At 50.7% G+C, this 23219-nt stretch overlaps 1 protein-coding gene across 3 annotated transcripts in view; it reads left to right on the top strand.

The window, feature by feature from the left end:
• VPS13A (vacuolar protein sorting 13 homolog A) overlaps nucleotides 1-23219 on the top strand; it is a 2314464-nt gene that overhangs the window by 1013051 nt on the left and 1278194 nt on the right. For all 3 annotated transcript variants that reach the window (XM_085633365.1, XM_085633382.1, XM_085633374.1), the window contains one exon: nucleotides 22304-22669. In XM_085633365.1, coding sequence (XP_085489491.1) covers nucleotides 22304-22669 — 366 coding nt within the window. The remainder of the gene's footprint in view (nucleotides 1-22303; nucleotides 22670-23219) is intronic.

Below are 23219 nucleotides of genomic sequence, written 5' to 3'. Positions count from 1 at the left end.
CTATTAGGACTTGGTTCCGCAAGCCGTCGACGGGCTCGGCTCGCGCCAGAGCACCATCCCACATGACTCCCCGCACTCTGCCTTCAGGATTGATAAGGCCTGCCATAGGAGTGACTGATAGGAATCCATGTGTCCATTTTAGGGTTAGGTGTAGGAATACTACACCTACAGCAACGGGTGATTACACCACGTGGCCCCAGCTGTCGTGCAGCCAGTTGTGTCAGATTTGGGCGGCCATTCCAGGGGTGGCATAATACATGCTGCAGCCCCTGGTAGGCCCTGGGTACACCGATGCCCTGGATACCTGTGGTATGCTGAGACAGGGACTGACAAGGCGGCCCAGTTCCAATTAGTGGATGCACCTAACGTACATGTGTGTTAATTTCGAGAGAGAACAGCTAGGCTGTGGGTCTGATTGGCAGGCCCACAGCCGGAGAAAGTCGTAAACCAATGAAGCAAAAGCAAAAAATCTGGGTGATCATAGGATTGCAGACCCTACTCTCCTACAAAGCCCTCCACAGTTCCTCCTGTGTATAGGAACGTTGCCAGGCGCCACCGCCCTGCTCCGGGCGACCCCAGCACCCTACCCCCGAGAGTCTGGTTATCCAGGCCTCTACCTCCCAATCCTCCTTCCCGTCCGCTCCTCCGGACCGGGATTCCAAGAGACTGGAACAGTTTGGTAAGAAGCTGTTCTCCTCGCTCAGTTTGGGCCTGCGGTCTTTGACCGCCTGTCTCTTGGACCGTTATTCCCACTCGTTGTGGGATACGGTGGAGGACGTGCTGCACCTGTTCCCGGAGGACGCCCGGGCACGGCTTTCCTCAGCTCTGGCCGATGGGAGAGATGCAGCGCGCCATGCAATCCGATGTGGAATCGACACTACGGACTCGCTGGGTAGGGCGATTTCTACCACGGTGGCGCTTCGCCGTCACGCCTGGCTGCGGTCCACGTCCTTTTCAGGGGATGTCCAGAGCACCCTCATGGACATGCCTTTTGATGGCACTCGCCTTTTCGGTGAGAAAGCGTACAGTGCGCTGGCTCACTTCAAGGACTCCCGGGCTACGGCCAAGTCCTTGGGCTTCTCGGCCCCGCGGCCACAAACTTCTGCTTTTCGCTCCTTTCGTGGCCAAGGAAGGGGCACCTCCTCACGTCCGCCTAGCCACCGGCCGCAGAACCAGCCTGCACGCGGTTTCCGCCGAGGCGGTACTGGAGGACAACGTGGTCAGTCCACATCCACCCCGGCAGCATCCGCCTCAAAGCCTTCCTAGTCCGAGCTTTCAGGCCCATTCCTCGCCAGTGGGAGGCCGGGTTCACCATCACCTGCTCCACTAGCGTACCATTACTTCGGACAGGTGGGTGCTGCAAATCGTCCGAAGGGGCTACTCCCTCCCCTTCGAGACGACCCCTCCAGCCATGCCACCGCAGCACCACCGTATCTCGGAGGATCATTTGAATCTTCTGCAAGAGGAAGTTTCGGCCCTCTTGGCCAAAGAGGCTGTCGAGCGCGCTCCGAACCCCTAAGTAGGTTGTGGTTGTTATTCCCACTACTTTCTGGTTCCCAAGAGGGGCAAAGGGGGCCTACGCCCTATCTTGGACCTCCGGAACGTCAATGCCTTCCTTCAGAAGGAACGGTTCAAAATGTTGACTTTGGCTCAGGTTCTAGCTGCCCTAGACCCTGGAGACTGGATGGTAGCGTTGGACTTGCAGGACGCATATTTCCATATCCCCGTCCTGCCGGCCCACCGGCGTTGCCTGCGGTTCACGGTGGGTCAGGAGCACTTTCACTTCACCGTGCTCCCCTTCGGCCTTACCAGTGCCCCTCGGGTGTTCATGAAAGTGATGGCGGTGGTCGCAGCTCATCTGCGCAGATCAGGGGTTCCAGTCTTCCCCTATCTCGACGACTGGTTGTTGAAGGCGGGCTCGCCCCAGACAGTCGTCTCCCACCTCCAGACTACGGCGGATCTCCTGCATTTGCTGGGGTTTTCCATCAATGTGCCGAAGTCACACCTGAGCCCCTCTCAGAAGCTCCTCTTCATCGGAGCGGTTCTCGATTCGGCGCAGTTCCGGGTTCATCCACCGGAACAGCGGGTCCGGGATAAATAGGCCCTGATTCCCATCTTTCGGCCTCTATCCTGGGTTTCGGTCAGGCTAGTGTTGCGGCTTCTGGGGCTGATGGCCTCCTGCATCCTACTAGTGCATCACGCCAGGCTGCGCATGCGGGCTCTGCAGTGGGACCTGAAGTTTCAGTGGGCCCAGCATCACGGCAACCTGTCCGACCATGTCTTGATCTCGGAGGGCACTTCACAGCAGTTGCAGTGGTGGCTCACGGACCGCGATTGGGTCACGGGCAAGAGCCTCTCCCTACCGGAGCATGTCGTAGTGACGGGATGCGTCCCCCTGGGATGGGGTGGCCATATGGGAGAGGCGGAGATCAGAGGCCTCTGGTCTCCGGCGGAGTCTCGCCTCCACATCAACTTGTAGGAGCTGAGAGCGATCCGACTTGCACTGAAAGCCTTCCTTCCCTCTGTCCGGGGAAGTGTCGTGCAGGTGTTCACGGACAACACCACCGCCATGTGGTATTGTAACAAACAGGGCGGGGTGGGGTCGTGGACCCTTTGTCAGGAGGCTCTGCGCCTCTGGACATGGCTGGAACACCAGGGCATCACCCTGGTGGTTCAACATCTGGCGGGCTCTCTGAACGCCAGAGCAGACGAACTCAGCCGCCGGTGCATGATGGATTACGAATGGCGTCTGAACTCCGAGGTGGCGCAAGGTCTCTTTCAGCAGTGGGGAGAGCCTTGGTTAGATCTAATCGCCTCCGACGAGAACACGCAATGTCAGCAGTTCTGCGCGTTGGAATTTCCAAGGCGGCACTCGCTCGGCGACGCTTTTCGTCGCGAGTGGAGTTGCGGTCTGTTGTACGCCTTTCCGCCTATACCACTTCTGCCCAGAGTGCTGAAGAAGATGAGGCGCGACCGGGCCCAAGTCATCTTGGTGGCTCCGGATTGGGCACGAAGGTACTGGTATCCCGAGCTACTCAGTATGTTGACCGATCCTCCGATACGTCTGCCCCTTCGGGAGGATCTTCTGTCACAGCAGCAGGGGACGGTCCTCCACCCGAACCTGTCCAGCCTCCACCTCCATGCGTGGAGATTGAGCGGCAGCAGTTGATGCCATTTGACTTGCCTCCTGAAGTCTAAGATATAATTCTGGCAGCCAGGCGTCCCTCCACAAAGACGGTATATACCTGCCGGTGGAACAAATTTGTGGCATGGTGCACAGCAAAGGCTGTGGATCTCCTTTCCGCCCCTCTTTCTGAGGTTCTCCTCTTTCTTCTTTCTTTGGCCCAGCAGGGCTCTGCCCTGGGCACCTTGAAAGGTTATCTTGCTGCCATCTCTGCCTTCTTACGACTTCCTGATCAGCCCTCTCTTTTCAATTCCCCTGTAGTGTCAAGCTTTCTTAAAGGCATTACTCACACGTTCCCTCCTGTCCCTTTCGTAATGCCTCAGTGGGACTTAAATCTTGGTTTAACATTTCTGATGTGCGCTCCCTTTGAGCCTCTTCACAATTGTCCTCTTCGTCTTCTGACGCTTAAGACTGCTTTCCTGGTAGCCATCACCTCGGCTAGACGGGTGAGTGAGCTCCAGGCTCTATCGTCCAAGCCTCCTTTTCTATCTGTTCATTCGGACAAGGTTGTCCTTCGGCCTCGTCCTTCCTTTCTACCGAAAGTGGTGACCCCCTTTCATCTTGGGCAATCTGTCACCTTGCCCACCTTCTTTCCGCCTCCGCATCCTTCCAAAGAGGAAGAGCGGCTCCACCGTCTGGACCCAAAACGTGCGCTCTCCTTCTCTTTGGACCGCACAAAACAGTTCCGGGTGGACGACCAGCTTTTCGTTGGCTACGTGGGTGCAAAGAAGGGGAAAGCTGTGCACAAACGGACCATCTCCCGGTGGGTCATTTTGTGTATAAAAACCTGTTATTCCTTGGCAAAAAAGGTCCCTCCTGTTGGGCTGCGAGCCCATTCTACTCGAGCCACAGCGGCTACTACTGCTTTGGGACGAGGAGTCCCTTTGCAGGACATCTGTCAGGCGGCGATGTGGGCTTCGCTGCACACGTTTGCCAGGCACTATTGCCTAGACAGCCAAGTCCGGAGGGATGGCTTCTTTGGCCGTTCTGTCCTCCAGGACTTTCTTGTGTGATCTTGGTTCGCAGACCCACCACCGGGGTTGGTATTGCTTGGGTATCTATTCTAAGGTGAGGAATCTAACTAACGTGTTTCTTTCAGATGAACAAGTTACTTACGTTCGGTAATGATGTATCTGTAAGAAACATTAGTTAGTTAGATTCCTCACCGACCCACCCATCCTCCCCGTTCTGCAAACCGACATCTAGGGTTAAGGCTATCCTTTGCAGGGCCCTAGATTTTTTGGCACCAGTGTCCGGTCTCTTGCATGGATCTGCGTTCCTGGCGCGGAAAGCTATGTACAAGAACTGACGTCAGCGCGCGAGGGCGGCGTCTAAGTACTCCGACGTCATTCCGGCACACGACGCCGACGACGGACGCGGAGCCGCAGACGACGCCTAGCGACGCGCAAGGGGTATTGCTACAAAAATCTTCCGGATCCAGTCTGACGCCTGGGGATATTCTAAGGTGAGGAATCTAACTAACTAATGTTTCTTACAGATACATCGTTACCGAAGGTAAGTAACTTGTTCTTTCATCTGGAAGTATGGCGCTTAAGTCAACAAATGCCACTTGCTTATTGGGGCGCTACGTTCATGCTTTAATGGACTCGGTGAAGCAGTTAACCCCTAAACTGCCTAATGAGGAGAAGGTCTCTTTTATGGAGGTTGTTGCAGACACTCAAGCTGCCGCTAGGCAAGTTATTCAGTCGGGCCTAGATACGACTGATTTCGTGGCTAGGATTATTGGATCTTCTATAGCCACTAGAAGGCAGGCTTGGCTTTGTTCTTCCGGCTTCTCTGCTGATGTTCAGGCCACCCTAGTCGACTTACCCTTTAATGGGGAAAAGCTTTTTGGGGAAAAAGCTGATTCCGCCCTGCAAATATTTAATGATAGCAGGGCTACTGCGAAATCTTTAGGTTTGCAGATGCAAGCAAAAGGGTTTGGCTACAGAAAGTATAGAGGATTTGGGAGGTCATCCTTTCGTTCCTTCCGTCAACCTCAGCAGCAGCAGCGCAACAACAGCAGCAAATCTCTATAGATCATATATAGGAAGACAAAGGGGTCGGCGAGGTTCTGGTCGCAATCCCTCCTCCTCTTCAGCCTCCTCTGCTCCCAATGAAGCTTCAGGGGAGCAGCTCTAGATCCCTCATCCAAGATCATGTGAGGCCTGTTGGGGGTCGGGTGTCCCACTTTCTGCGAGGTTGGAAATCCGTCACGACGGACCTTTGGGTTTTAAACCTTGTGGAGAATGGGTACACCCTTCCCTTTCTGGAGTTTCCTCCCCCTTACCCTCCTTGCCAAGGTTTTTGCTCAGAGGACCATCTACTTCTTCTGCAGAAGGAGATTCTTGCATTGCTACAAAAAGGTGCGATAGAGGTGGTTCCGGAGCAGGAAAGGGGTCAGGGATGCTACTCCCGGTATTTCCTGATTCCCAAAAAGGAGGTTAGATTGCGTCCAATCCTGGACCTCAGAGTTTAGAATTTTTACCTGAAACAAGAGAAATTCAAGATGCTAACCCTTGCACAGGTTCTTCAAGCGTTGCAGCAAGAAGACTGGATGGTGTCGATCGACTTGCAGGATGCGTATTTCCACGTTCCAATCCTGAAGTCGCACAGGAAGTATCTCCGTTTTACGGTTGGGTCGCAACACTACCAGTTTGCGGTTCTCGCGTTTGGTCTTACTACTGCACCTCGAGTCTTCACCAAGGTGATGGCAGTGGTGGCTGCTCATCTCAGGAGGTCGGGGATTCCGGTCTTCCCCTACCTGGACGACTGGCTTCTGAAAGCAGAGTCCCCAGAGATGGTGCAACGTCATCTGCAGGTAACATCTCAACTGTTATTCGACTTGGGTTTTTCGATCAATGTGCCCAAATCTCACCTGGTGCCCCCTCAACGCAACCTGTTCATAGGGGCGGTACTGGACACTACTGTGTGTCAAGCATTTCCTCCTCCACAAAGAATTCTCGACATTCAGGAGATGATCCCTTCATTCCACAATGGAGCGGTTGTTCCAGTTCTGAAGGTCCTTCGCCTGCTCGGTCTGTTCGCCTCCTGCATTCTGTTGGTTAACCATGCACGCTGGCACATGAGGGCACTCTAGTGGTGTCTCCGCAGGCAGTGGTATCAGCACAACGGAGATCTAAGGGAGTCGATCAGGATCTCCAGGGAAGCTGCAGCGGATCTGTCTTGGTGGAACGTGGAGGGCAACCTGTCTCAAGGAAAGCCCTTTCATCTTCCTCCAACGGTGGCCACAGTAATATCGGATTCCTCCACCCTAGGGTGGGGTGCTCATCTGGGGATCTGGAGATCAAGGGTCTTTGGTCTCCAGAGGAAAGATTGTCTCATATCTATCTTCTAGAATTGCGGGCGATACGTTTGGTGCTCAAGGCCTTCCTCCCTTCCCTTCGCGGTCAGTCGGTGCAAGTCCTGACGGAAAACACTACCACGATGTGGTATGTCAACAAGCAGGGAGGAGTAGGGTCGTACCGCCTCTGCAGAGAGGCGTTGCGGCTCTGGTCCTGGGCTCAGGACCATTGGATTTGCTTGATGGTGAATCATCTGGCCGGGGGTGCTGAACGTACATGCGGACAGTCTCAGTCGACAGTTTTCCGCCGACCACGAGTGGAGGCTTCATCCAGAGGTAGTTCAACACGTCTTCCGGACGTGGGGGACTCCTCGGTTGCACCTTTTTGCCACTCTTGAGAATGCGCATTGCCCGTCCTTCTGTTGTCTACAGTTTCCAATGTAGGGGGCGTTGGGGGGACGCATTTCAGTTGAGATGGGGCTCACAACTCCTTTACGTGTTTCCTCCCATACTCTTGATTCCTCGGGTTCTGGGGAAGATTCACCGGCCCCAAGTTATATTGATCGCCCCGGATTGGCCAAGAAGGGTGTGGTACACAGATCTGCTTCACCTTTCATCGCACCCTCCGCTCCGTCTCTCTCTCAGTGCAGACCTCCTCTCGCAGTCAGAGGGGCAGATTCTACACCCCCACCTCCAGAGCCTGCACCTTCATGCCTGGAGATTGAACGGGGCAACCTGAGTTCTTTCTCTCTCCCGCCTGATGTGGTAGATGTTATTTCATCGGCCAGGCGACACTCCACCAAGTCTATTTACTCCTACTGGTGGTCTAAGTTTGTAAAATGGTGTGGAGAGAGATCCATTGACCCTTTAAAAGCCCATATTTCCAATGTTCTTCAGTTTGCGCTTTCCTTGGCTCAGCAAAGTTGTACTGTGGCCACGGGTAAGGGCTATTTATCAGCCTTATCGGCTTTTCCGTGTCTTCCAGATCAGCCGTCGTTATTTAAGTCTCCTATTGTTTTAAGATTTATCAAAGGTCTTACTAACAGGTTTCCACCTACTCCCTTTGTAATGCCACAGTGGGACCTTAATCTTGTCTTAACTTTTTTGATGGGGTCCCCTTTTGAGCCCCTTCATAGCTGTCCTTTGAGGCTGTTGTCTTGTAGCCATAACCTCGGCAAGGAGGGTGAGTGAGCTTCAAGCTCTTGGTTCAAAACCACCGTTTTTATCCTTACATGCTGAAAGGATGGTCCTCAGGACCAGGGCTGCTTTCCAACCTATGGTAGTTACTCCCTTTCATCTGGGGAAGTCCATTACTCTCCCTATGTTTTATCCTCCCCCCAACCCTTCCAAGGAGGAGGAAAGACTTCACCAATTGGAGCCTTAAATAGCTGTAAGCTTTTATTTGGACAGAACAGAGGATTTTCGTTTGGATGATCAGCTCTTCGTGGGCTATATTGGACACTCTAAAGGCAAGGCTGTGCACAAGCGCACTCTGTCCAGGTGGATCATCCTAGCCATCAAGATCTGCTACGCCCTTGCTGGTAAGGTTCCTCCTGAGGGTATTAGAGCTCATTCAACTAGAGCTAAGTCTTCTACCTCTGGTTTGGCCAGGGGTGTTCCTGTTGCAGACATTTGTAAAGCCGCGACTTGGGCCTCCCTCCATACTTTCGCAAAGCATTATTGCTTAGACTCTGAGATGAGGAGGGAGGGCCACTTTGCGCTCTCTGTCTTGCAGGACTTTTTGGTATAGGAAGGTGGACACCCTCCTCCGGGAGTGGGACTGCTGTTTGAATCTATTCACAAGGTGAGGAATCCACTGGCAGATGTATCCATCAGAAGAACAAGTTACTTACCTTCGGTAACGCTTTTTCTGGTGGATACAGTATCTGCCTGTGGATTCCTCACTGGCCCACCCGCCTCCCCGTTGTCCACCTTTGTATACCTTAAAGGATGCGTTGCTTGACATGTTGTTTTACATTGTATCTTCTTCTATCTGGTACACTTATAGGAAATGCTTTTGTTCTTTAGCTTTCCTTTTTGTATATGTACTATGTATATTTGTTCGAATGTTGTATACTTTGAATCTGTTGTCGGTCCACCTGTTCGCCTCTGAGGCACGGAAAAAATGGGTGGAACTGACGTCCTCACGCCGACGTGGCTCTCTTATGACTCCGGTGACGTCATACGGAGTCGCGAGCGGCGCCGACGTATTATGACGTCCACGTTGGCATGGAGAGCTGGGGAAGAAATTCCGTGGAATGCTGGCACAGCGGATATTCTGCAGTCTCCAGTATCCGTTGCAGGGAGCTTTGGGGGACGCGTTTCAGTTGAGATGGGACTCACATCTCCTCTACGCGTTTCCTCCCATACCCTTGATTCCTTGGATTCTGAGGAAGATTCGCCAAGACCGGGCCCAAGTCATATTGATCGCTCCGGATTGGCCAAGAAGGGTGTGGTATACAGATCTTCTCCACCTCTCCTCGTGCCCTCCGCTCCGTCTCCCTCTCAGGTCAGACCTCCTCCTTCAGTTGGAGGGGCAGGTTCTACACCCCCACCTCCAGAGCTTACACCTTCATGTCTGGAGATTGAACGGGGCAACCTGAATTCTTTTTCTCTCCCGCCTGATGTGGGAGATGTAATTTTGCCTGCCAGACGTCATTCCACCAAATCTATCTATTCCTATAGGTGGTCTAAATTTGTTATTTGGTGCAGAGAGAAATCTATTGACCCTTTTGAAGACTCGTTTATCCAACATCTATCAGTTTGCTCTTTCTCTTGCACAGCAAGGTTTTGCTGTAGCCACTGTGAAGGGATATATTTCGGCCTTGTCGGCTTTCCTTTGCTTGCCGGATCAGCCGTCATTGTTCAAATCACCTATTGTTTTACGATTTCTGAAGGGCCTTACAAACAGGTTTTCGCCTACTCCTTTTATTGTACCTCAATGGGATTTAAATCTTGTCTTAACTTACTTGATGGGTTCTCCCTTCGAGCCCTTACATGTGTGCCCCTTGAGACTGTTGTCTTTCAAAATGGTTTTTCTCATTGCGATCACCTCGGCAAGGAGGGTAAGTCAGCTTCAAGCTCTGAGTTCAAAACCCCCGTTCTTGACCATTCATGCTGAAAGAATGGTACTCCGGACCAGGGCTGCTTTCCTGCCTAAGGTGGTAACTCCTTTCCATCTGGGGCAGTCCATTACCCTTCCTACCTTCTATCCTCCCCCTCACCCTTCCAAGGAGGAGGAGCGGCTTCACCGCTTGGACCGTAGGAGGGCGGTGAGCTTCTACCTTGATAGGACTAAAGACTTTCGAGTGGACGCCCATCCCTTCGTGGGCTTTGTTGGCTGCAGGAAAGGCAGAGCGGTGCACACGTGCACCCTTTCTAGATGGATTGTCTTGTGCATCAAGATATGTTACTCTTTGGCCGGTAAGGAACCTCCAGAGGATTTAAGGGCTCATTCTACTAGGGCAAAGGCTTCTACGTCTGCCTTGTCTAGAGGTGTTCCTGTGGAGGACATTTGTAGAGTGGCAACTTGGGCCTCCCTCCACACTTTCGCAAAGCATTACTGCTTGGATTCCGAAGTGAGGAGGGACGGACACTTTCTCGTTTCGTCCTTCAGGACTTTCCGGTATAGAATGGTGGACACCCTCCTCCGGGAGTGGGACTGCTGTGGGAATCTTTTCACAAGGTGAGGATTCCACTGGCAGATGTATCCATCAGAAGAACAAGTTACTTACCTTCGGCAATGCTCTTTCTGGTGGATACAGTATCTGCCTGTGGATTCCTCACTGACCCACCCACCTCCCCGTTGTCCACCCTTGTATACCTTCCATTCTAATGATGGTGTTTCAAAATGTATTTGTTACTGTTAAAGGCAGTGTGTTATTTCTTTTGCCTTCCTATTTATTCTCCACACGGTGTGTGTTGCTTTGTATATTATGCACTGTGTATACTGTGTATATATTGCTGTCAGTCCGTCCGTGTGACTCGAAGGCACGGAAAAAAGGGCGGAACTGACGTCATCACGCCGACGAGGTCTTCTTATGGATCCGGTGACGTCAGCGGAGTCACGAGTGGAGCCGTGTCTCTGTGACGTCGTCTTCGACCTCATCGGCGTGGACTGCTACAAAAGTTTCCGAATGTTGCTGGTACAGGGGATATCCCCCTTTATCTGTATATAAATTGCTAAAATGTGCAACTCACTTTTCTGGCTGAATACAAAAATGCAATATAGGTTTCGTGCCCCTGGACACAATAGCTGCACTTCGCCAGAACTCTCTGGTGTTCCTATTGACCAGGACATCATGCAAGTTTATCCACAGTGATTATTCCTACTCTTTTCTTGCATTTTTAAGTACCTCCTTATAACAAGCCCTAGATTTCATAATCCGAGCCTGGGATTTAGATGTAATTGCTTCCAGAAGCTCTCCCTTTACCACTCTACATGCCTTGGTGTACCAGGATTCAAATTTGGGACTAGGATTCTTCTTCCGTCTATTATTTCCTAAAATATCTCTAGTTATCTCCCCTATCTTCACATGTGCATGGGGCATTTTTTAATTTCTTAGTGAAGGGGGGAGTTTGGATAAAAGGTAGAGTTCCCCCTTAACAAATCCTTTTACTAGCTCAGGATTTTTGACTACCCAGTTCCATTTGATTGTTCGTAAATTATTTGCTGGACACAGTTCACCGATATCACTATGCCCCATATTCTCGGGGCGGGGTGTTTCCTTGATCCTAAGCGATAGGCGAAGTACATTGTGGTCACTATCAAAGCGATCAATCACCTCCATATCCATGACCACAGGCCATAAGTCAACTTGGGCTAGAATATAATCAATTCTACTACAGTACAGTGGCCCAATCAATTAAAGGTAGATTTACCCTGGCGGTCTGAGGTACACCTACCGTTAGTGGCCCTCAGATCATGCTCAAGGGTAAGTGCCAAAAGTTGGCCAGCTTTGGGTGTCCATTTTACATTGGGTAAATCCAGAATAGGAATACCCCATTGGTTATCCAAATCCATGGTTAAATCGTGTGGAGCAGCCACTATTGGCTGAAACGTTGTATTAAAATCTCCTGCTATCAATATTAGATCTCGTGAACATGAGTTGAAGAGTTGGTGCTCTAGTTGATAAATCACCTTTGTCTCGCTCTTCCCACCCTCTACCGTATTGTAAATATTTGTAAGTTTTATAGACAATCCTGAGGGAAACCTGAGCCTAAGGGCAAGGATATCTTTAGAGCTACACGACAGAGTTCCAATGGTACACCGCAATGAAGTCTTATCCCATATTCCCAATCCTCCTGAGAGTCTGCCTTTTGTGCTCTTACTTGCATAAACACAGTAAGATGTATACCCATTTCTATGAGCCGGTGCAAGACACCAGGTCTCTTGTAATAGGCACACATCAAAGGTGTCTTTAAATTCACCCCATTGGACATCAGGCAGAAGTTTGGTCAGTCCTGCAACATTCCAAGAAGATAATCTCACCGCAGTATCCTCGGCCAGTTCTATCTCGCATGAAGTGGTTACCATTCTTGGGTTACTATCAATTAACATAGTATTAATCTCTAGCCTCGGTGACAGTTTTTGCCCTATTTCGCAGGTCTTTGTTAGTCCATGGTCAGTCTCCCTGTTCATAAAAAAAAAACTCCTTCTTCCATAGGTACCAGAAGTATATTCGCAGCCCCCTCACTACTACAAACACCCATATTACAAGAAGAATTACACTCCATTAGAGCAGGTCTAGCTCTGTTATCAGGGGACAACAACTTTTGGACCTCACACTCCACTTGGTTCTTTGGGTCAGATATATATATAGTCAGTCACATACTTCAAGATCGGTTAAAACAGCAAATCTATTCTCCAGCCTTAAGCTCTGTGCCCCCTGAGAGCCCCATGTGTTCATCCAGTCCATAGGGTCCCTCAGTTGGACTCTACCCCCTACTTCCAATGTGCCCGGAGATCTATAAAAATAGGCGAGGGATAGAACAGTAATCTGGGAATTAAGCGGAAGCACAAGTCACGGAGGTCGTCTGCCTCACTTCACCGTGACAGCGGGGCTCACGGCTCCCGATCTTTGCCGGATGCCAACCCTCAGGAGTCGACCGCCTTATACCTGTCCGACGTCGGGACACGGCCCGGACGGGCATCCCAGTCTGCCATGTCTCCTCATTGCCCTTTGCGGCTTCCTGCGCCGACGTCGGCGATTGCCGCACTGCGGGTATCGACTTCTTGTCAACATCCTTCCTCTCCACATATCTCAGTGGAGGGTGAGTCGACGCCGGTCCCAGACAGGGCTTGTCGACATCCTTCCTCTCCACATATCTTAGTGGAGGGTGAGTCGACGCCGGTCCCAGGCATGGCCGAGTTGCCTCTGCTTATTGTCGACGTCGATACGATGCCGTCTCGACGCCGGTCGACGCCGGAGCTGGCGCTGGTCCGAATTGTTCCTCTGTTAGAGGAGGACCCAGAACACCCAGGGGTGTCTCCTTGCCTTTTGGCTCCGCTGCCTCCTGGCCAGTGGCCTCCTGTTCATCCCCCTGCAGCATCTCTCTTTTCCATCGGACGAGTTAGCCTTCAACCATCCCCTACAGATGATCTGTTATTGCCCCAGAGAATGGCTACAGAGGCTAGTGCTGCATTTGCAATGGCTGTTTGAGTGGCTGCCACTCTTTTACACTTGCAGCCCCCCTCGGTCTCTTTGTCTTCCGATCCATTATTGCATATTCTCCACCAGGGTGAGGTGGTGGGGGGGAGCCCTTGCTGCCTTTTAGTGGGTCATTATTTGACACCCTTCCTGGCACATGGGCACGGCCCTCCTCCGGTGACCCTGTGGATCGGACCATGGCACATCAGTATCGTCCAAATCCGGATGACCCTGTCTGCTTGTCCCTTCATCCTAAAGCACAGGGTCGGGTCGTCCAGGTGGCTTCCGCCACGCAGCCTTCCTCTCCTCTCCCGTTACTGCCTCCCACCAGGGAGTCTCGTTGGTTGGAGACCTGTGGTCGTCCTATTTTTGCGTCCACTAGTTCAGGCATCCGTGCTTTTAACACCACTTGCGTGTTTGCACGGGCTACTTTTGCCCTTTGGGAATCGGTAGAAGGTCTTCTTCCCTCTCTTCCAGAGGGTCCTCTTACTGACTCTGTGGGTCGGGCAGTGGCCAGGTCTGTCGCTCTGGGTCGCCAAGCTTGGCTACGCGATGGTGGTTTCCCTGAAAATATCCGGGAGAGTTTACGGTATTTGCCGTTTGATGGCTTATCCCTTTTTGACAGTCACGAGGACTCGGCAGTCAACCGCCTCTTGTCTGGCCTGCCATAATTTCATGTTTTTCACATCATTTTACAGTCTGTTAATGTCATGTGCAGTGTTGTTCTGAACCCTGGGTTCATTCTGTAATACCCAGGTGGTCTGGATGGCTTGTCGCAGTTTTTTGCTTCTCTTTATTGCAGCTGATCTGCTGCTTCTGTTCTGTTGATCCTCTTGTCTATGAGCCCCGGCTCAAGAGGTGACCCTGGCTGGGGTTGAGGCTTACCCTATGTCGGGTATTTGTTAGCAACTGTGTAGCTGCCTCCCTTACGCATACGGCGTGGCAGGCTCCTGTGGAGTCTTTTTCTAAGGGCGTTGCCCTGTGGATCTGACTGTGGTCTTTTTCACATTCATGAGGTCCACCGGTTGGCATCGCTCTATGGGCTATCCGTTGGAGTCTGCGGTTCATCCGTGGCACTCCTTTACAAGTGTGGATGCTCACTTTCTCTGGGTATCTGCCTCGTTTGTTTCTTCCAGGAGAGTCCTTTCAGTCTCCCTTCCTTGTCTGTTTCAGTTCTGCATAGTTCGGCTGCTGCAGATGTACTGCCAGTGGACGGCATGGGTCGGTGCCCTGTTGCTGTACTAAGGCGCACGGGGTTGCTAAAGCGTAATTCTCCTATGTTATATGCGCGTCCGGTGGTTGCTCCCCACTGTATTCGCTGTTACGGAGGGCTGACGCTTTCCGATGCCTGGTTCTCCCCTCCTCTTCTGTGGCGGGTAGTGCTTTTCGTACTGTGTTCTTGCATGGTGGCATCTTAATCACTTGCGCTGCTCATGTACATTGCCTTGTGCCTTGTTTTCCCGGGTACTTCCCCGGCACGGGTTTTCCTCTTCCCCTGCTGCCTTTCGAGCAGGAGTTTTGGCGTACTTCTGTTCGGGATGCTGCTGCAACTGCTCTCTGTAGTGGTGCTCTCCTCAGGGCGTTCAATGTCTTCTTGTGCTTGTGTGCACATCTCTATACTGTTACGCTATGTACGCTTTGTACAGGTTATTCCTGTACTGGTCACTCTTCCAGTCTGCCTCGCGTGCGACTGTGGCTCCTCCCTGCCGGGTGGCTGGTATAGCTTATAGATCTGGACTTTATCTGTCCGGTTCGGTTGTGAAATGGCTGTTGCTACCTATGGTGCACTCTTGTATCTGAAAGAGACACGTTAGTGATGGATTCCTTACCTTAGAATATCCCCAGGCGTCAAACTGGATACGGAAAGTTTTGCTAGCAGTACCCCTGCGCGTCAGGTGGCGTTGTGCGGCTCCGCGTCCGCCGCTGGCGTCGTAAGCGCCGAGATGATGTCACGGAGACTACTTAGGCGCCACCCATGCACGCTGACGTCAGTTCTTTCTTTTTCCGCGCCAGCCATCCCAGATCCATTTAGAGCACGTACCTTAGTCACTTTTTGACTACACTTTTGAGACTTTTGTTTCCCCTTTTTTCTCCTGGTGCACGTAGGGATGCCTGGATTTACGTCTTGTGGGGCCTGCCGTCGCAATATGTCGGTGGCGGACCCCCACGATGTTTGCCTCTACTGCCTGGTGACTGACCACGACTGTCGGGCCATGGCCCGAAGGCCTTGAGGGAGCGGCACCACAAGCTGCTGGAGGTCCGGCACTTGTCCCAGCGCCGTTCCAGGTCCAGGGACCGTTCCCAGGAACGCTCGCGGGGCCGCAGTCGTCGCTCCTCGGGCTGCAAGTCTTCGCTCTCGGATTTGGGTAAGCGACGACATAAAAGGAAGTCGAACAAGCGAGTTCGCTCTCCGACGTCCCCCCGTTGGTCCTCGGATGCGGACGAGGGGGACAGGGGTTCTGCCCCTCTGGCTCCTTTGGAGCCAGGGACTCCCGCGGCCTACCCGCCTTACCTGGGTGTGTCGGCGACTCCCGAACAGGTGCAAGAATTTCTTGCCACCTTGGACCGCCTTTTTAGTCCTCAGGCTCCCGCCGGTGTGCCTTCAGGCCCCGCGGTCCCGTGTCCGGATCCTGTGTGGCCGCCGGCGGATCCAGCTTCGGCGCCGTTGGCTCCGGCCCCGGCACCACAAGGTCCAGCGCTGCCGGCTCCGGCCCCGTTGCCACCCTCGGCTCCGCCTCCGGCGCCACAGTGGGTGCTGTTTGTCCTGCCCTTGCCCTGTTCCAGGACCATTTTGTTCCTGCCTGGGGTCCGCATTGGGACACGGTGCCGTTTCCGACGCCGTTTGTTCCGGCTCCGGCTCTGCGGCCGCAGGCTGTTCCCCTTGCAACAGAGGTGGAGGATGATTGGGAGGGGACCGAGGACCCTCTTGCCCATCAGTGTGACTCCGAGCAGGACTGGGTGGACGACTTGGAGGACGCCAGCGACCTCGATGTCTCTTCTGACCCGGGGTTTGCCTCTCCCCTGCCTACTATGGAGGAGGGCGCCTCCTACACGATGGTGATCAGTCGGGCCGCTGAGGTCCTCAACCTCGATCTTCCTACGGTGGCCCTCAAGATTAATCTCCTCACTGAGGTGCTCCAGACTGCATCCAATTCGTCAGAGCTCCTGCTTCCCTTTAATGATGCCCTCAATGACGTCTTGTTGGGTACTTGGTAGAGACCGGCCACAGGGGCCCCTGTGGATAAGATTGTCGCCAGGCCTCACCGCCCGGCACCTGGTGACCCCGCGTTTCTGACCACTCATCCTACGCCTGAGAGCCTGGTCATCCAGGCCTCGACATTGCTGAGTGCCTTTCCCACGGCTCCACCGGATAAGGACTCTAAGAAGCTGGAACAGTTCGGAAAGCGGTTGTTCTCTTCGGCCAACTTAGGGCTGCGGTCGGTGAACACCGCCTGCTTATTAGCCCGCTATTCCCACACTGTGTGGGATACGGTTGCTCAGGTGTTGCCTCAGTGTCCTGAGGAGGTCCATGCTGTGCTTTCCCAGGCAATTGCTGAGGGTAAGGATGCGGCTAAGTTCGCCATTCGGTGTGGTTTGGACACCGCCGACTCCCTGGGCAGGGCGGTTTTTACGATTGTGGCACTGCGTCGACACGCCTGGTTGCGATCTACCGGGTTCTAGCCCGATGTGCAGTGCTCGCTCATGGACATGCCGTTTGATGGCACTCGCCTGTTTGGCGATAAGGCAGTGCACTGGAGCGTTTTAAGGACTCGCAGGCCACGGCCAAGTCCTTGGGTCTTTCCACAAAAAGCCCGGCCACTCCTGGGTTTCGTTCCTTTCGTGGCCACAGCAGAGGTGCCCAGGGCCGTTCCTTCAGCAAGCCTGTGCAGAACCAGCCTCAGCGCAGCCACCGACGCGGCTTCCGCAGGGGTGGGTCTGGGAATCAGCGTGGGGGTCACTAACTAATGTCTCTTACAGATATATCATTACACAAGTAGTAACTTGTGCTTCTCGTATGTCGCTCAGCCTTAAGGCTAAGTCTTCTCCTGATGTTTGATTTGTCTGTCGTATTCACACACCCAAAGGTCACGCACACTAGGTTCTTGCTGCAGTGTCCGTGGGCTTGCCACGGACTTCTCGTAGGTGCAGTCCTTCCTTCTGTGTGTGTTCGCTTCACGGATCCCTTCTACCGGTTAAGTACCTGATGCGGCATCTCTCACATCTGGACTAATTTCACGGAACTTCCTTGTGCCTTTCCTTTTATGTGGTGCGGTTATGGCTGTACACACAGTCTGCCCTGTGTCCTTCTGCCGCCCACATGTGCTTTTTGTAGTCCTGATTTTATGTTTTTCATGTCCGTCCTTCCCAATGTCTCTTTGGGAAAGGGAAATTGTGCAAGTGTGGTGTCTCTAGTGAGCTTGGATCTTTCTGGGCATGGTCAGCACCCTCCCGCTGCTGTCCCCAGTGTCCTCGTTGGTGTGCTTCCACAGTGCTTCTTCCACTGTTAGCCATATTCAATCTGTATGCTTGGACTTGGTCATATCGTCTTGTCCTCTCTCTGGGCCTTTTTACAGAAGTTTTGGGCTCTCTCGTTCCGCACTGCCCTTCTGGTTCTGTGCTCCCTTTCTCCACTGTGTACTCTGAGGGCTTTCATGCCGTCCCTCAGCGGCTTGTGATCCTTTGCCTCCCACTGTTTGTCGCTCTTTGCAGAGCTTCTGGTCTGGGATTGGCCACTGTGGCATTGCTGTCCCCACTGTGTTTCTACACCTTGTTGACGGCTGGGTTCCTTTGGGACTTGGTGGGGTTCAGTTGCAGACTCACCTCCTGTGGGGTATGGCTTTGGTATCTATTCTAAGTTAAGGAATCTGCGGCTAGATGTCTCTATCATATGTACGAGTTACTTACCTTTGGTAACGATGTATCTGGTAGAGACACAGTCTAGCTGCAGATTCCTTAATGCCCGCCCATCCTCCCCGTTCTGCGAGGACCTTTTCAGGTTGACATTTATGCTCACGCCTCCCTTTGGGTGACTTTGTCTTCCTGCGGGGTGACATCTTTCATCTTACCTCTTCGGGAGGATGGTTCTTTCTGGTTTCCATATTGTGATGGGGCAGAGGGTTCATATCTCATCCTACATTCCTACACCCTGACCCTGATTGGGGCACAGTGTTCATGTCTCCTTCTACATTCCTACACCCTGACTGTGGTTCTTCCACTGTGGGGTCTTCTAGCATTCTTCTTCCCTCGCTTCCACCCTTTTACGTTATTTTAGGGTCTCTTGTCTTTGATTCTGCTACGGTCAATTGGCTTGAGGTCTCCCTCACAGGGCCTCTCACCAATTGTTCTCTTACACAGGTTAAGGCATGTCTAGTGTTGCCGGCCTTTAGTGGATCATTTTTAATTCTATGGTTCAGGTCTGGTTGCCTGTCACCGTCGAATCTTGTGATTGCAGGCTTTCTGTTGTCTGCTTCTGCCTTGGTATATTTTGTTCGCCTCGGGTGATGGCGTTGCCTTCGCTTTTGCAGGCCTGCTTTTCAGGGCACTACTTGTTTTTTTCTCTTCAATTGCTTTCAGTGTACAGTGCTTGTTACTGTCCCTTGTGGTGGTGTTTCTCACCATCCCATTCTTTTTGTTTCACTGATTTTCATCGTTTTTTCACACTGTTCCTATACTCTCACAGTTTTTGGTGGTAGCTCCGCGTTGTGGCGCAGAAAAGTTTCTCCAAAGCAAACTGACATCAGCGCGCCGTGAGGGACTTATATGGCTTTGCTGACATCATGTCCACGGACAACGTCAGGGTGGAGCTATGCGGCGCTGTCCCCCGGCGCGCAGAGGTGCTGCTGCAAAACATTTCCGGATCCACGGGGATATTCTAAGTTAAGGAATCTGCGGCTAGACTGTGTCTCTACCAGATACATCGTTACCGAAGGTAAGTAACTCGTACGTCACCCCTCTGGCAGGCATAAAGAGCCCTAAAGGCAGGCTGCAACATATGACACAGGTAGGACATGTATTTTACATGTCCTGGCAGTAAAACACGCAAAACAACTGTTTTTACTGTGGAAGGACTTGGTCACCCAATTGGCGAGTACAGGTTTACATGCTGACCCCTTAGCTGTGCTAACTCCTGAATGATGCAACCAAAGTGGGCACTCCAAGATATCAAACAACTCATTACATTAAGCCTAACCTGTATCCTAAGTCGAAATTAATGAACTTGTTGCAATGTGCAGCTTTTACAAAGCTGCCAGTTTGTTGCTTTTAAAACTCCTGTGCCTACCTGGGCACACATGAAGCCTGCTTTCTGCACGCCTGGAGAGACATGCTAACAGCTCTCAGGAAGGAGAACAATGAGGGATTGCATGCCAGGGAGATGTCACCCTGCTCCTGCAGCAAGCCACTTAGATGTTAAACCCAAAAGGCAGGCTTCAAAGGTGAACCCACTTTTGAAGAGCAAATGTGAGAGACCAGGAGGGAGGACTGCCCTATTGTTGAGGTAGACAGACTGGCACAAGGAGCAGAGAGGAGAAACCAGTTGCCAAACCGCTTTCCCCAGGAGTGTGTAGGCCTGAAGTAGCCTCACGCCGGGGTCTGTACAATAAGAGAGGGGTCTCACCATCTTGGTAGTGCGAAAATGGTGCATCCTGGGATAGCCAGATGCCGCACTTCACAAAAAGTGTTCACCAGGTGCGAGGGAACCTGGTAGCCCATTGGCTACCAACCCCATCCTGCCCTGAGGGCATTTTCTGAGCATAAGAAGGGCACCTCTGGCACCCAGGCCTCTGATCTCGATCAACTCGGAAGAAGGACAGCCTTGCTTCACCAAGGGACCAGCAAAGAGAGGCTGCACCAGCGAGGACTGCACCTGGTGGAGAGCGAAAAGTGGGACTGTGCATGTGCCTGCTGTGTTCTGCTCAAATAGTCGTTTCCAGAGTCCAGTCAAGCCAAGATAACTCCAAGGGCCAGCTGACTGGCCTCCTGTTCTCACCGCAGGTACACAGCGGCTGAAGAAACCTGCTGGGGCAAGTTGTTAGCCCAAAGTCTTCAAGCCACTGCCGCCGTGCAGCACCGAGGACCAAGACCCGATGTACAGAGTAGTACCTGAGTTAGATGAATTCTGGAGTGCTGTTAGAAAGTTGCTGGGATCCTCACTAGGTGACTCAAGAAGGATTGGCCTATGACAGCAGGAGACTGGTAGTCCAATGACGACAGGATTTCTGCCAGACCGAAGAGGACCTTGCAGCCAGGACCCCCTCACCAACTTCGTGAACTGAGGAATCCTTGCAGGAAGACCCCCATCTACCACATCGCATCCACAGCATCCTTGGAGAATCCTCATCGTCCTTCATCCCTTGCATCAGGGTAACTCCATAGGAATCAATTGCAATGCAGATAAAGTGTCTGGAACTGCTGAAGGACTGATTCCCTATTGAAGGTAACTGTTCTTGAGGGCCTTGCTGGTTTTCCCTGACTACTTCCTGCTGGAGTTGTTTGCCCCAAGTATTTTTAAATGACCGCACTGACACTTACCTACGTTTTCCTTGAAAAAGTTTCCAATTAATTTCCTGTGCCAAGGATTATACGCAGTTGAGTGAAATTGCACTGGTTTATTAATGCTTCTAAAATCTATGTCTTCGGAACACTCTGGTGGATCTTTTTCGTTGTAGTCTCTAAATTCTTATTAAAAAATACAACCTATTTTTATAAATTGATATCGGATTGCTTGAGTATCTTGTCGATTTCTCCTTCAATAGTTTTGGTGCTGTTTAAATGCTTAACACTTGTTCCTTTTTGTAAGCTTTTCAGCTCAGTGCCACAACTACCTGGTAAGGATGCTTTAATTTGTATGATTTTTAATTGTGCCATGATCAAGCAAAAGCTTATATATAATTTGTGTTTTGGGACATAGTTATATTTTTGTGATTATTATTGCTTTCGGCAAACAGAAGGGATAATAACATCAAAACAAAATAATTTTGAAGTTAACTATGTGGTTATATTCTGTGTCTTTTAAGTGATTTGTTCTTATGTGAGTTCTTTAGATATTAGCAGTAAAATGTTTACTCCTAATGGTTTGGTGTTTGAACTAAGGCTTATGCCTGTGTTTTTTTTTTACCCAATGTTTTGGAACAATCAAAGTTGTGTGTTATGTAAGCAAGTATGAGATCACAACGAGGGATGTTTGAATGACAAACTCTTAATTACATTTGTTAAGACTTCTAAAGCTGTGTCTACTCCTAAAATGCTTAGTTTGATCAGATAATGCAGGTTGCAGGAGAATCACGCATACTTCATGTTATCGGAGTATGCTCAGAGCCCATCAACTGGACCATGGCACCCGAGGCATTCATGCCAAGAGGAAGGTTGCAACACATTTCCAAGTCTACTGACTGGTCCAATTCATCCAACCCCACATGTTTCTGTTTCAGCCTATTGCATGTTTCAGCTCAGATTGTTTGGGAGCTTTAAACTTGCACACATAAACTTCCATCCTTACATAAAATACAGGTAGAACTAGAAACTAGTTTCCAGGTACTAAAATATGAGGTGAAATATTGACAGCGCCTGATGACCCTGGTCTGCTACTACTTTGTATGCCTTGGTATCCATTTCAAGAAGGATTAATGATGAAATCGAGATCTCTGTTTTGCAGTCAGGAATAGCTGTGCAAGTTTACTTGGCATGGCTGTGTTAAAATAACCCGAAAGTCACCTTGCACATACCAGTGTCTTGAATAACATGAGATTTTTCAGGCGATTTCCTATCTTTGTGCCACAAGATTTTAATAATTTGTTTAGTTCTTGTTGGCTTGTTAAAGTTTCCCTTTCCATTTTTAAATAAATGCACTTCTTATTAATCTAAAATGGACACCAATAAGATGTTTCATGCATTTTAGAGAGGCTTTTATATCACATTAGCTATAGCACAGTTTGTGCCGGGGTTGTTAATGAAATTCTCTCAGAAGACTGGGACCTTGCATATTGCTAAACACAACTTCTTCTTTTGATATATTTATCTCTTCCTTTAGTTCTACCTGTTCAACTAATGCATTCTATTTGTAATTCTAAACTGGCTGGAAATTTTAAGCGACTTGTTGGTTTGTTGAACTGCAAAATAATCCAAATTAGCTGGTGGTCTAATGAACATCATGTCCTCTTTTTCCAGGTTTCACCAATTATCATTAATACTGTGATCACCATCACTTCTGCATTGTCTCCAGCACCTGAGGCAGTTCAAGAACTTACTAGTCCAGTGCCACCAGATCTGTGGGATATCAAGGACACAAAAGATTTAAAGCTATGGTTTCTTGAAGAATCGCATGAAAGTGAATCTGAAAACAAGACCGAGGCTGCTAATAGGCAGGTTCCTACTGGAGAGACACTTAAAATGTCAATCGACTCAATTGTTGTGACACTTGAAGCTGGTATTGGTCATCGGACAGTGCCTATGCTATTAGCTAAATCGTCTTTTACGGGAAATGTGAAAAACTGGAGTTCACTCATCAATCTGTACTGCCAGTTGGACCTAGAGGTGAGGCTTTTTAATAAAGCGGAAGCACATCCTGAATAAAGTTAAAGAAGAAATACACATTTTGTTATATTGTAGTAAATGGTCTTGGGTTTGTCCAATGTTGGTTCTGGGAATTTAAGCCCGATGATAGATCTCCATTTGAATTATTGTGCTTGAGGTATTACTCCCATCATCCCCACCCTTTGTCTGACCAAATGTCCATTTGTCAGAAAAAGGTTACCTGCTGTTCTGGGATGAATTAAGTATCACAGAGTTCCAGCCAACACACCGCCTTGCCAGAATCTAAGAATTCAGTTTTTATAGATCTTTTACCATCTGCTACCCAGAGATGATATTCAAAACTTGTTCCCTTTCTCCCCACCCTTGTGCTAAAATAATGTATCCCCGAAAAGCCACCATTCTCTGATGGAAAAAAGTGTTAATCTTTTGGCATTTCTAATCAAAATACACAGTGATTAAAATGGAAATTATAGAGTGACCTCGGACTTAAGACATACTATAGGAAATTAAGTTGCATAGGAGAGACCCTGAATGAATCATCATACATAAC

Source organism: Triturus cristatus, chromosome 2_1 (assembly GCF_964204655.1).
Source record: "Triturus cristatus chromosome 2_1, aTriCri1.1, whole genome shotgun sequence".
NCBI classification, from domain to species: domain Eukaryota; kingdom Metazoa; phylum Chordata; class Amphibia; order Caudata; family Salamandridae; genus Triturus; species Triturus cristatus.
This window is presented reverse-complemented; position numbering and strand designations above follow the sequence as displayed.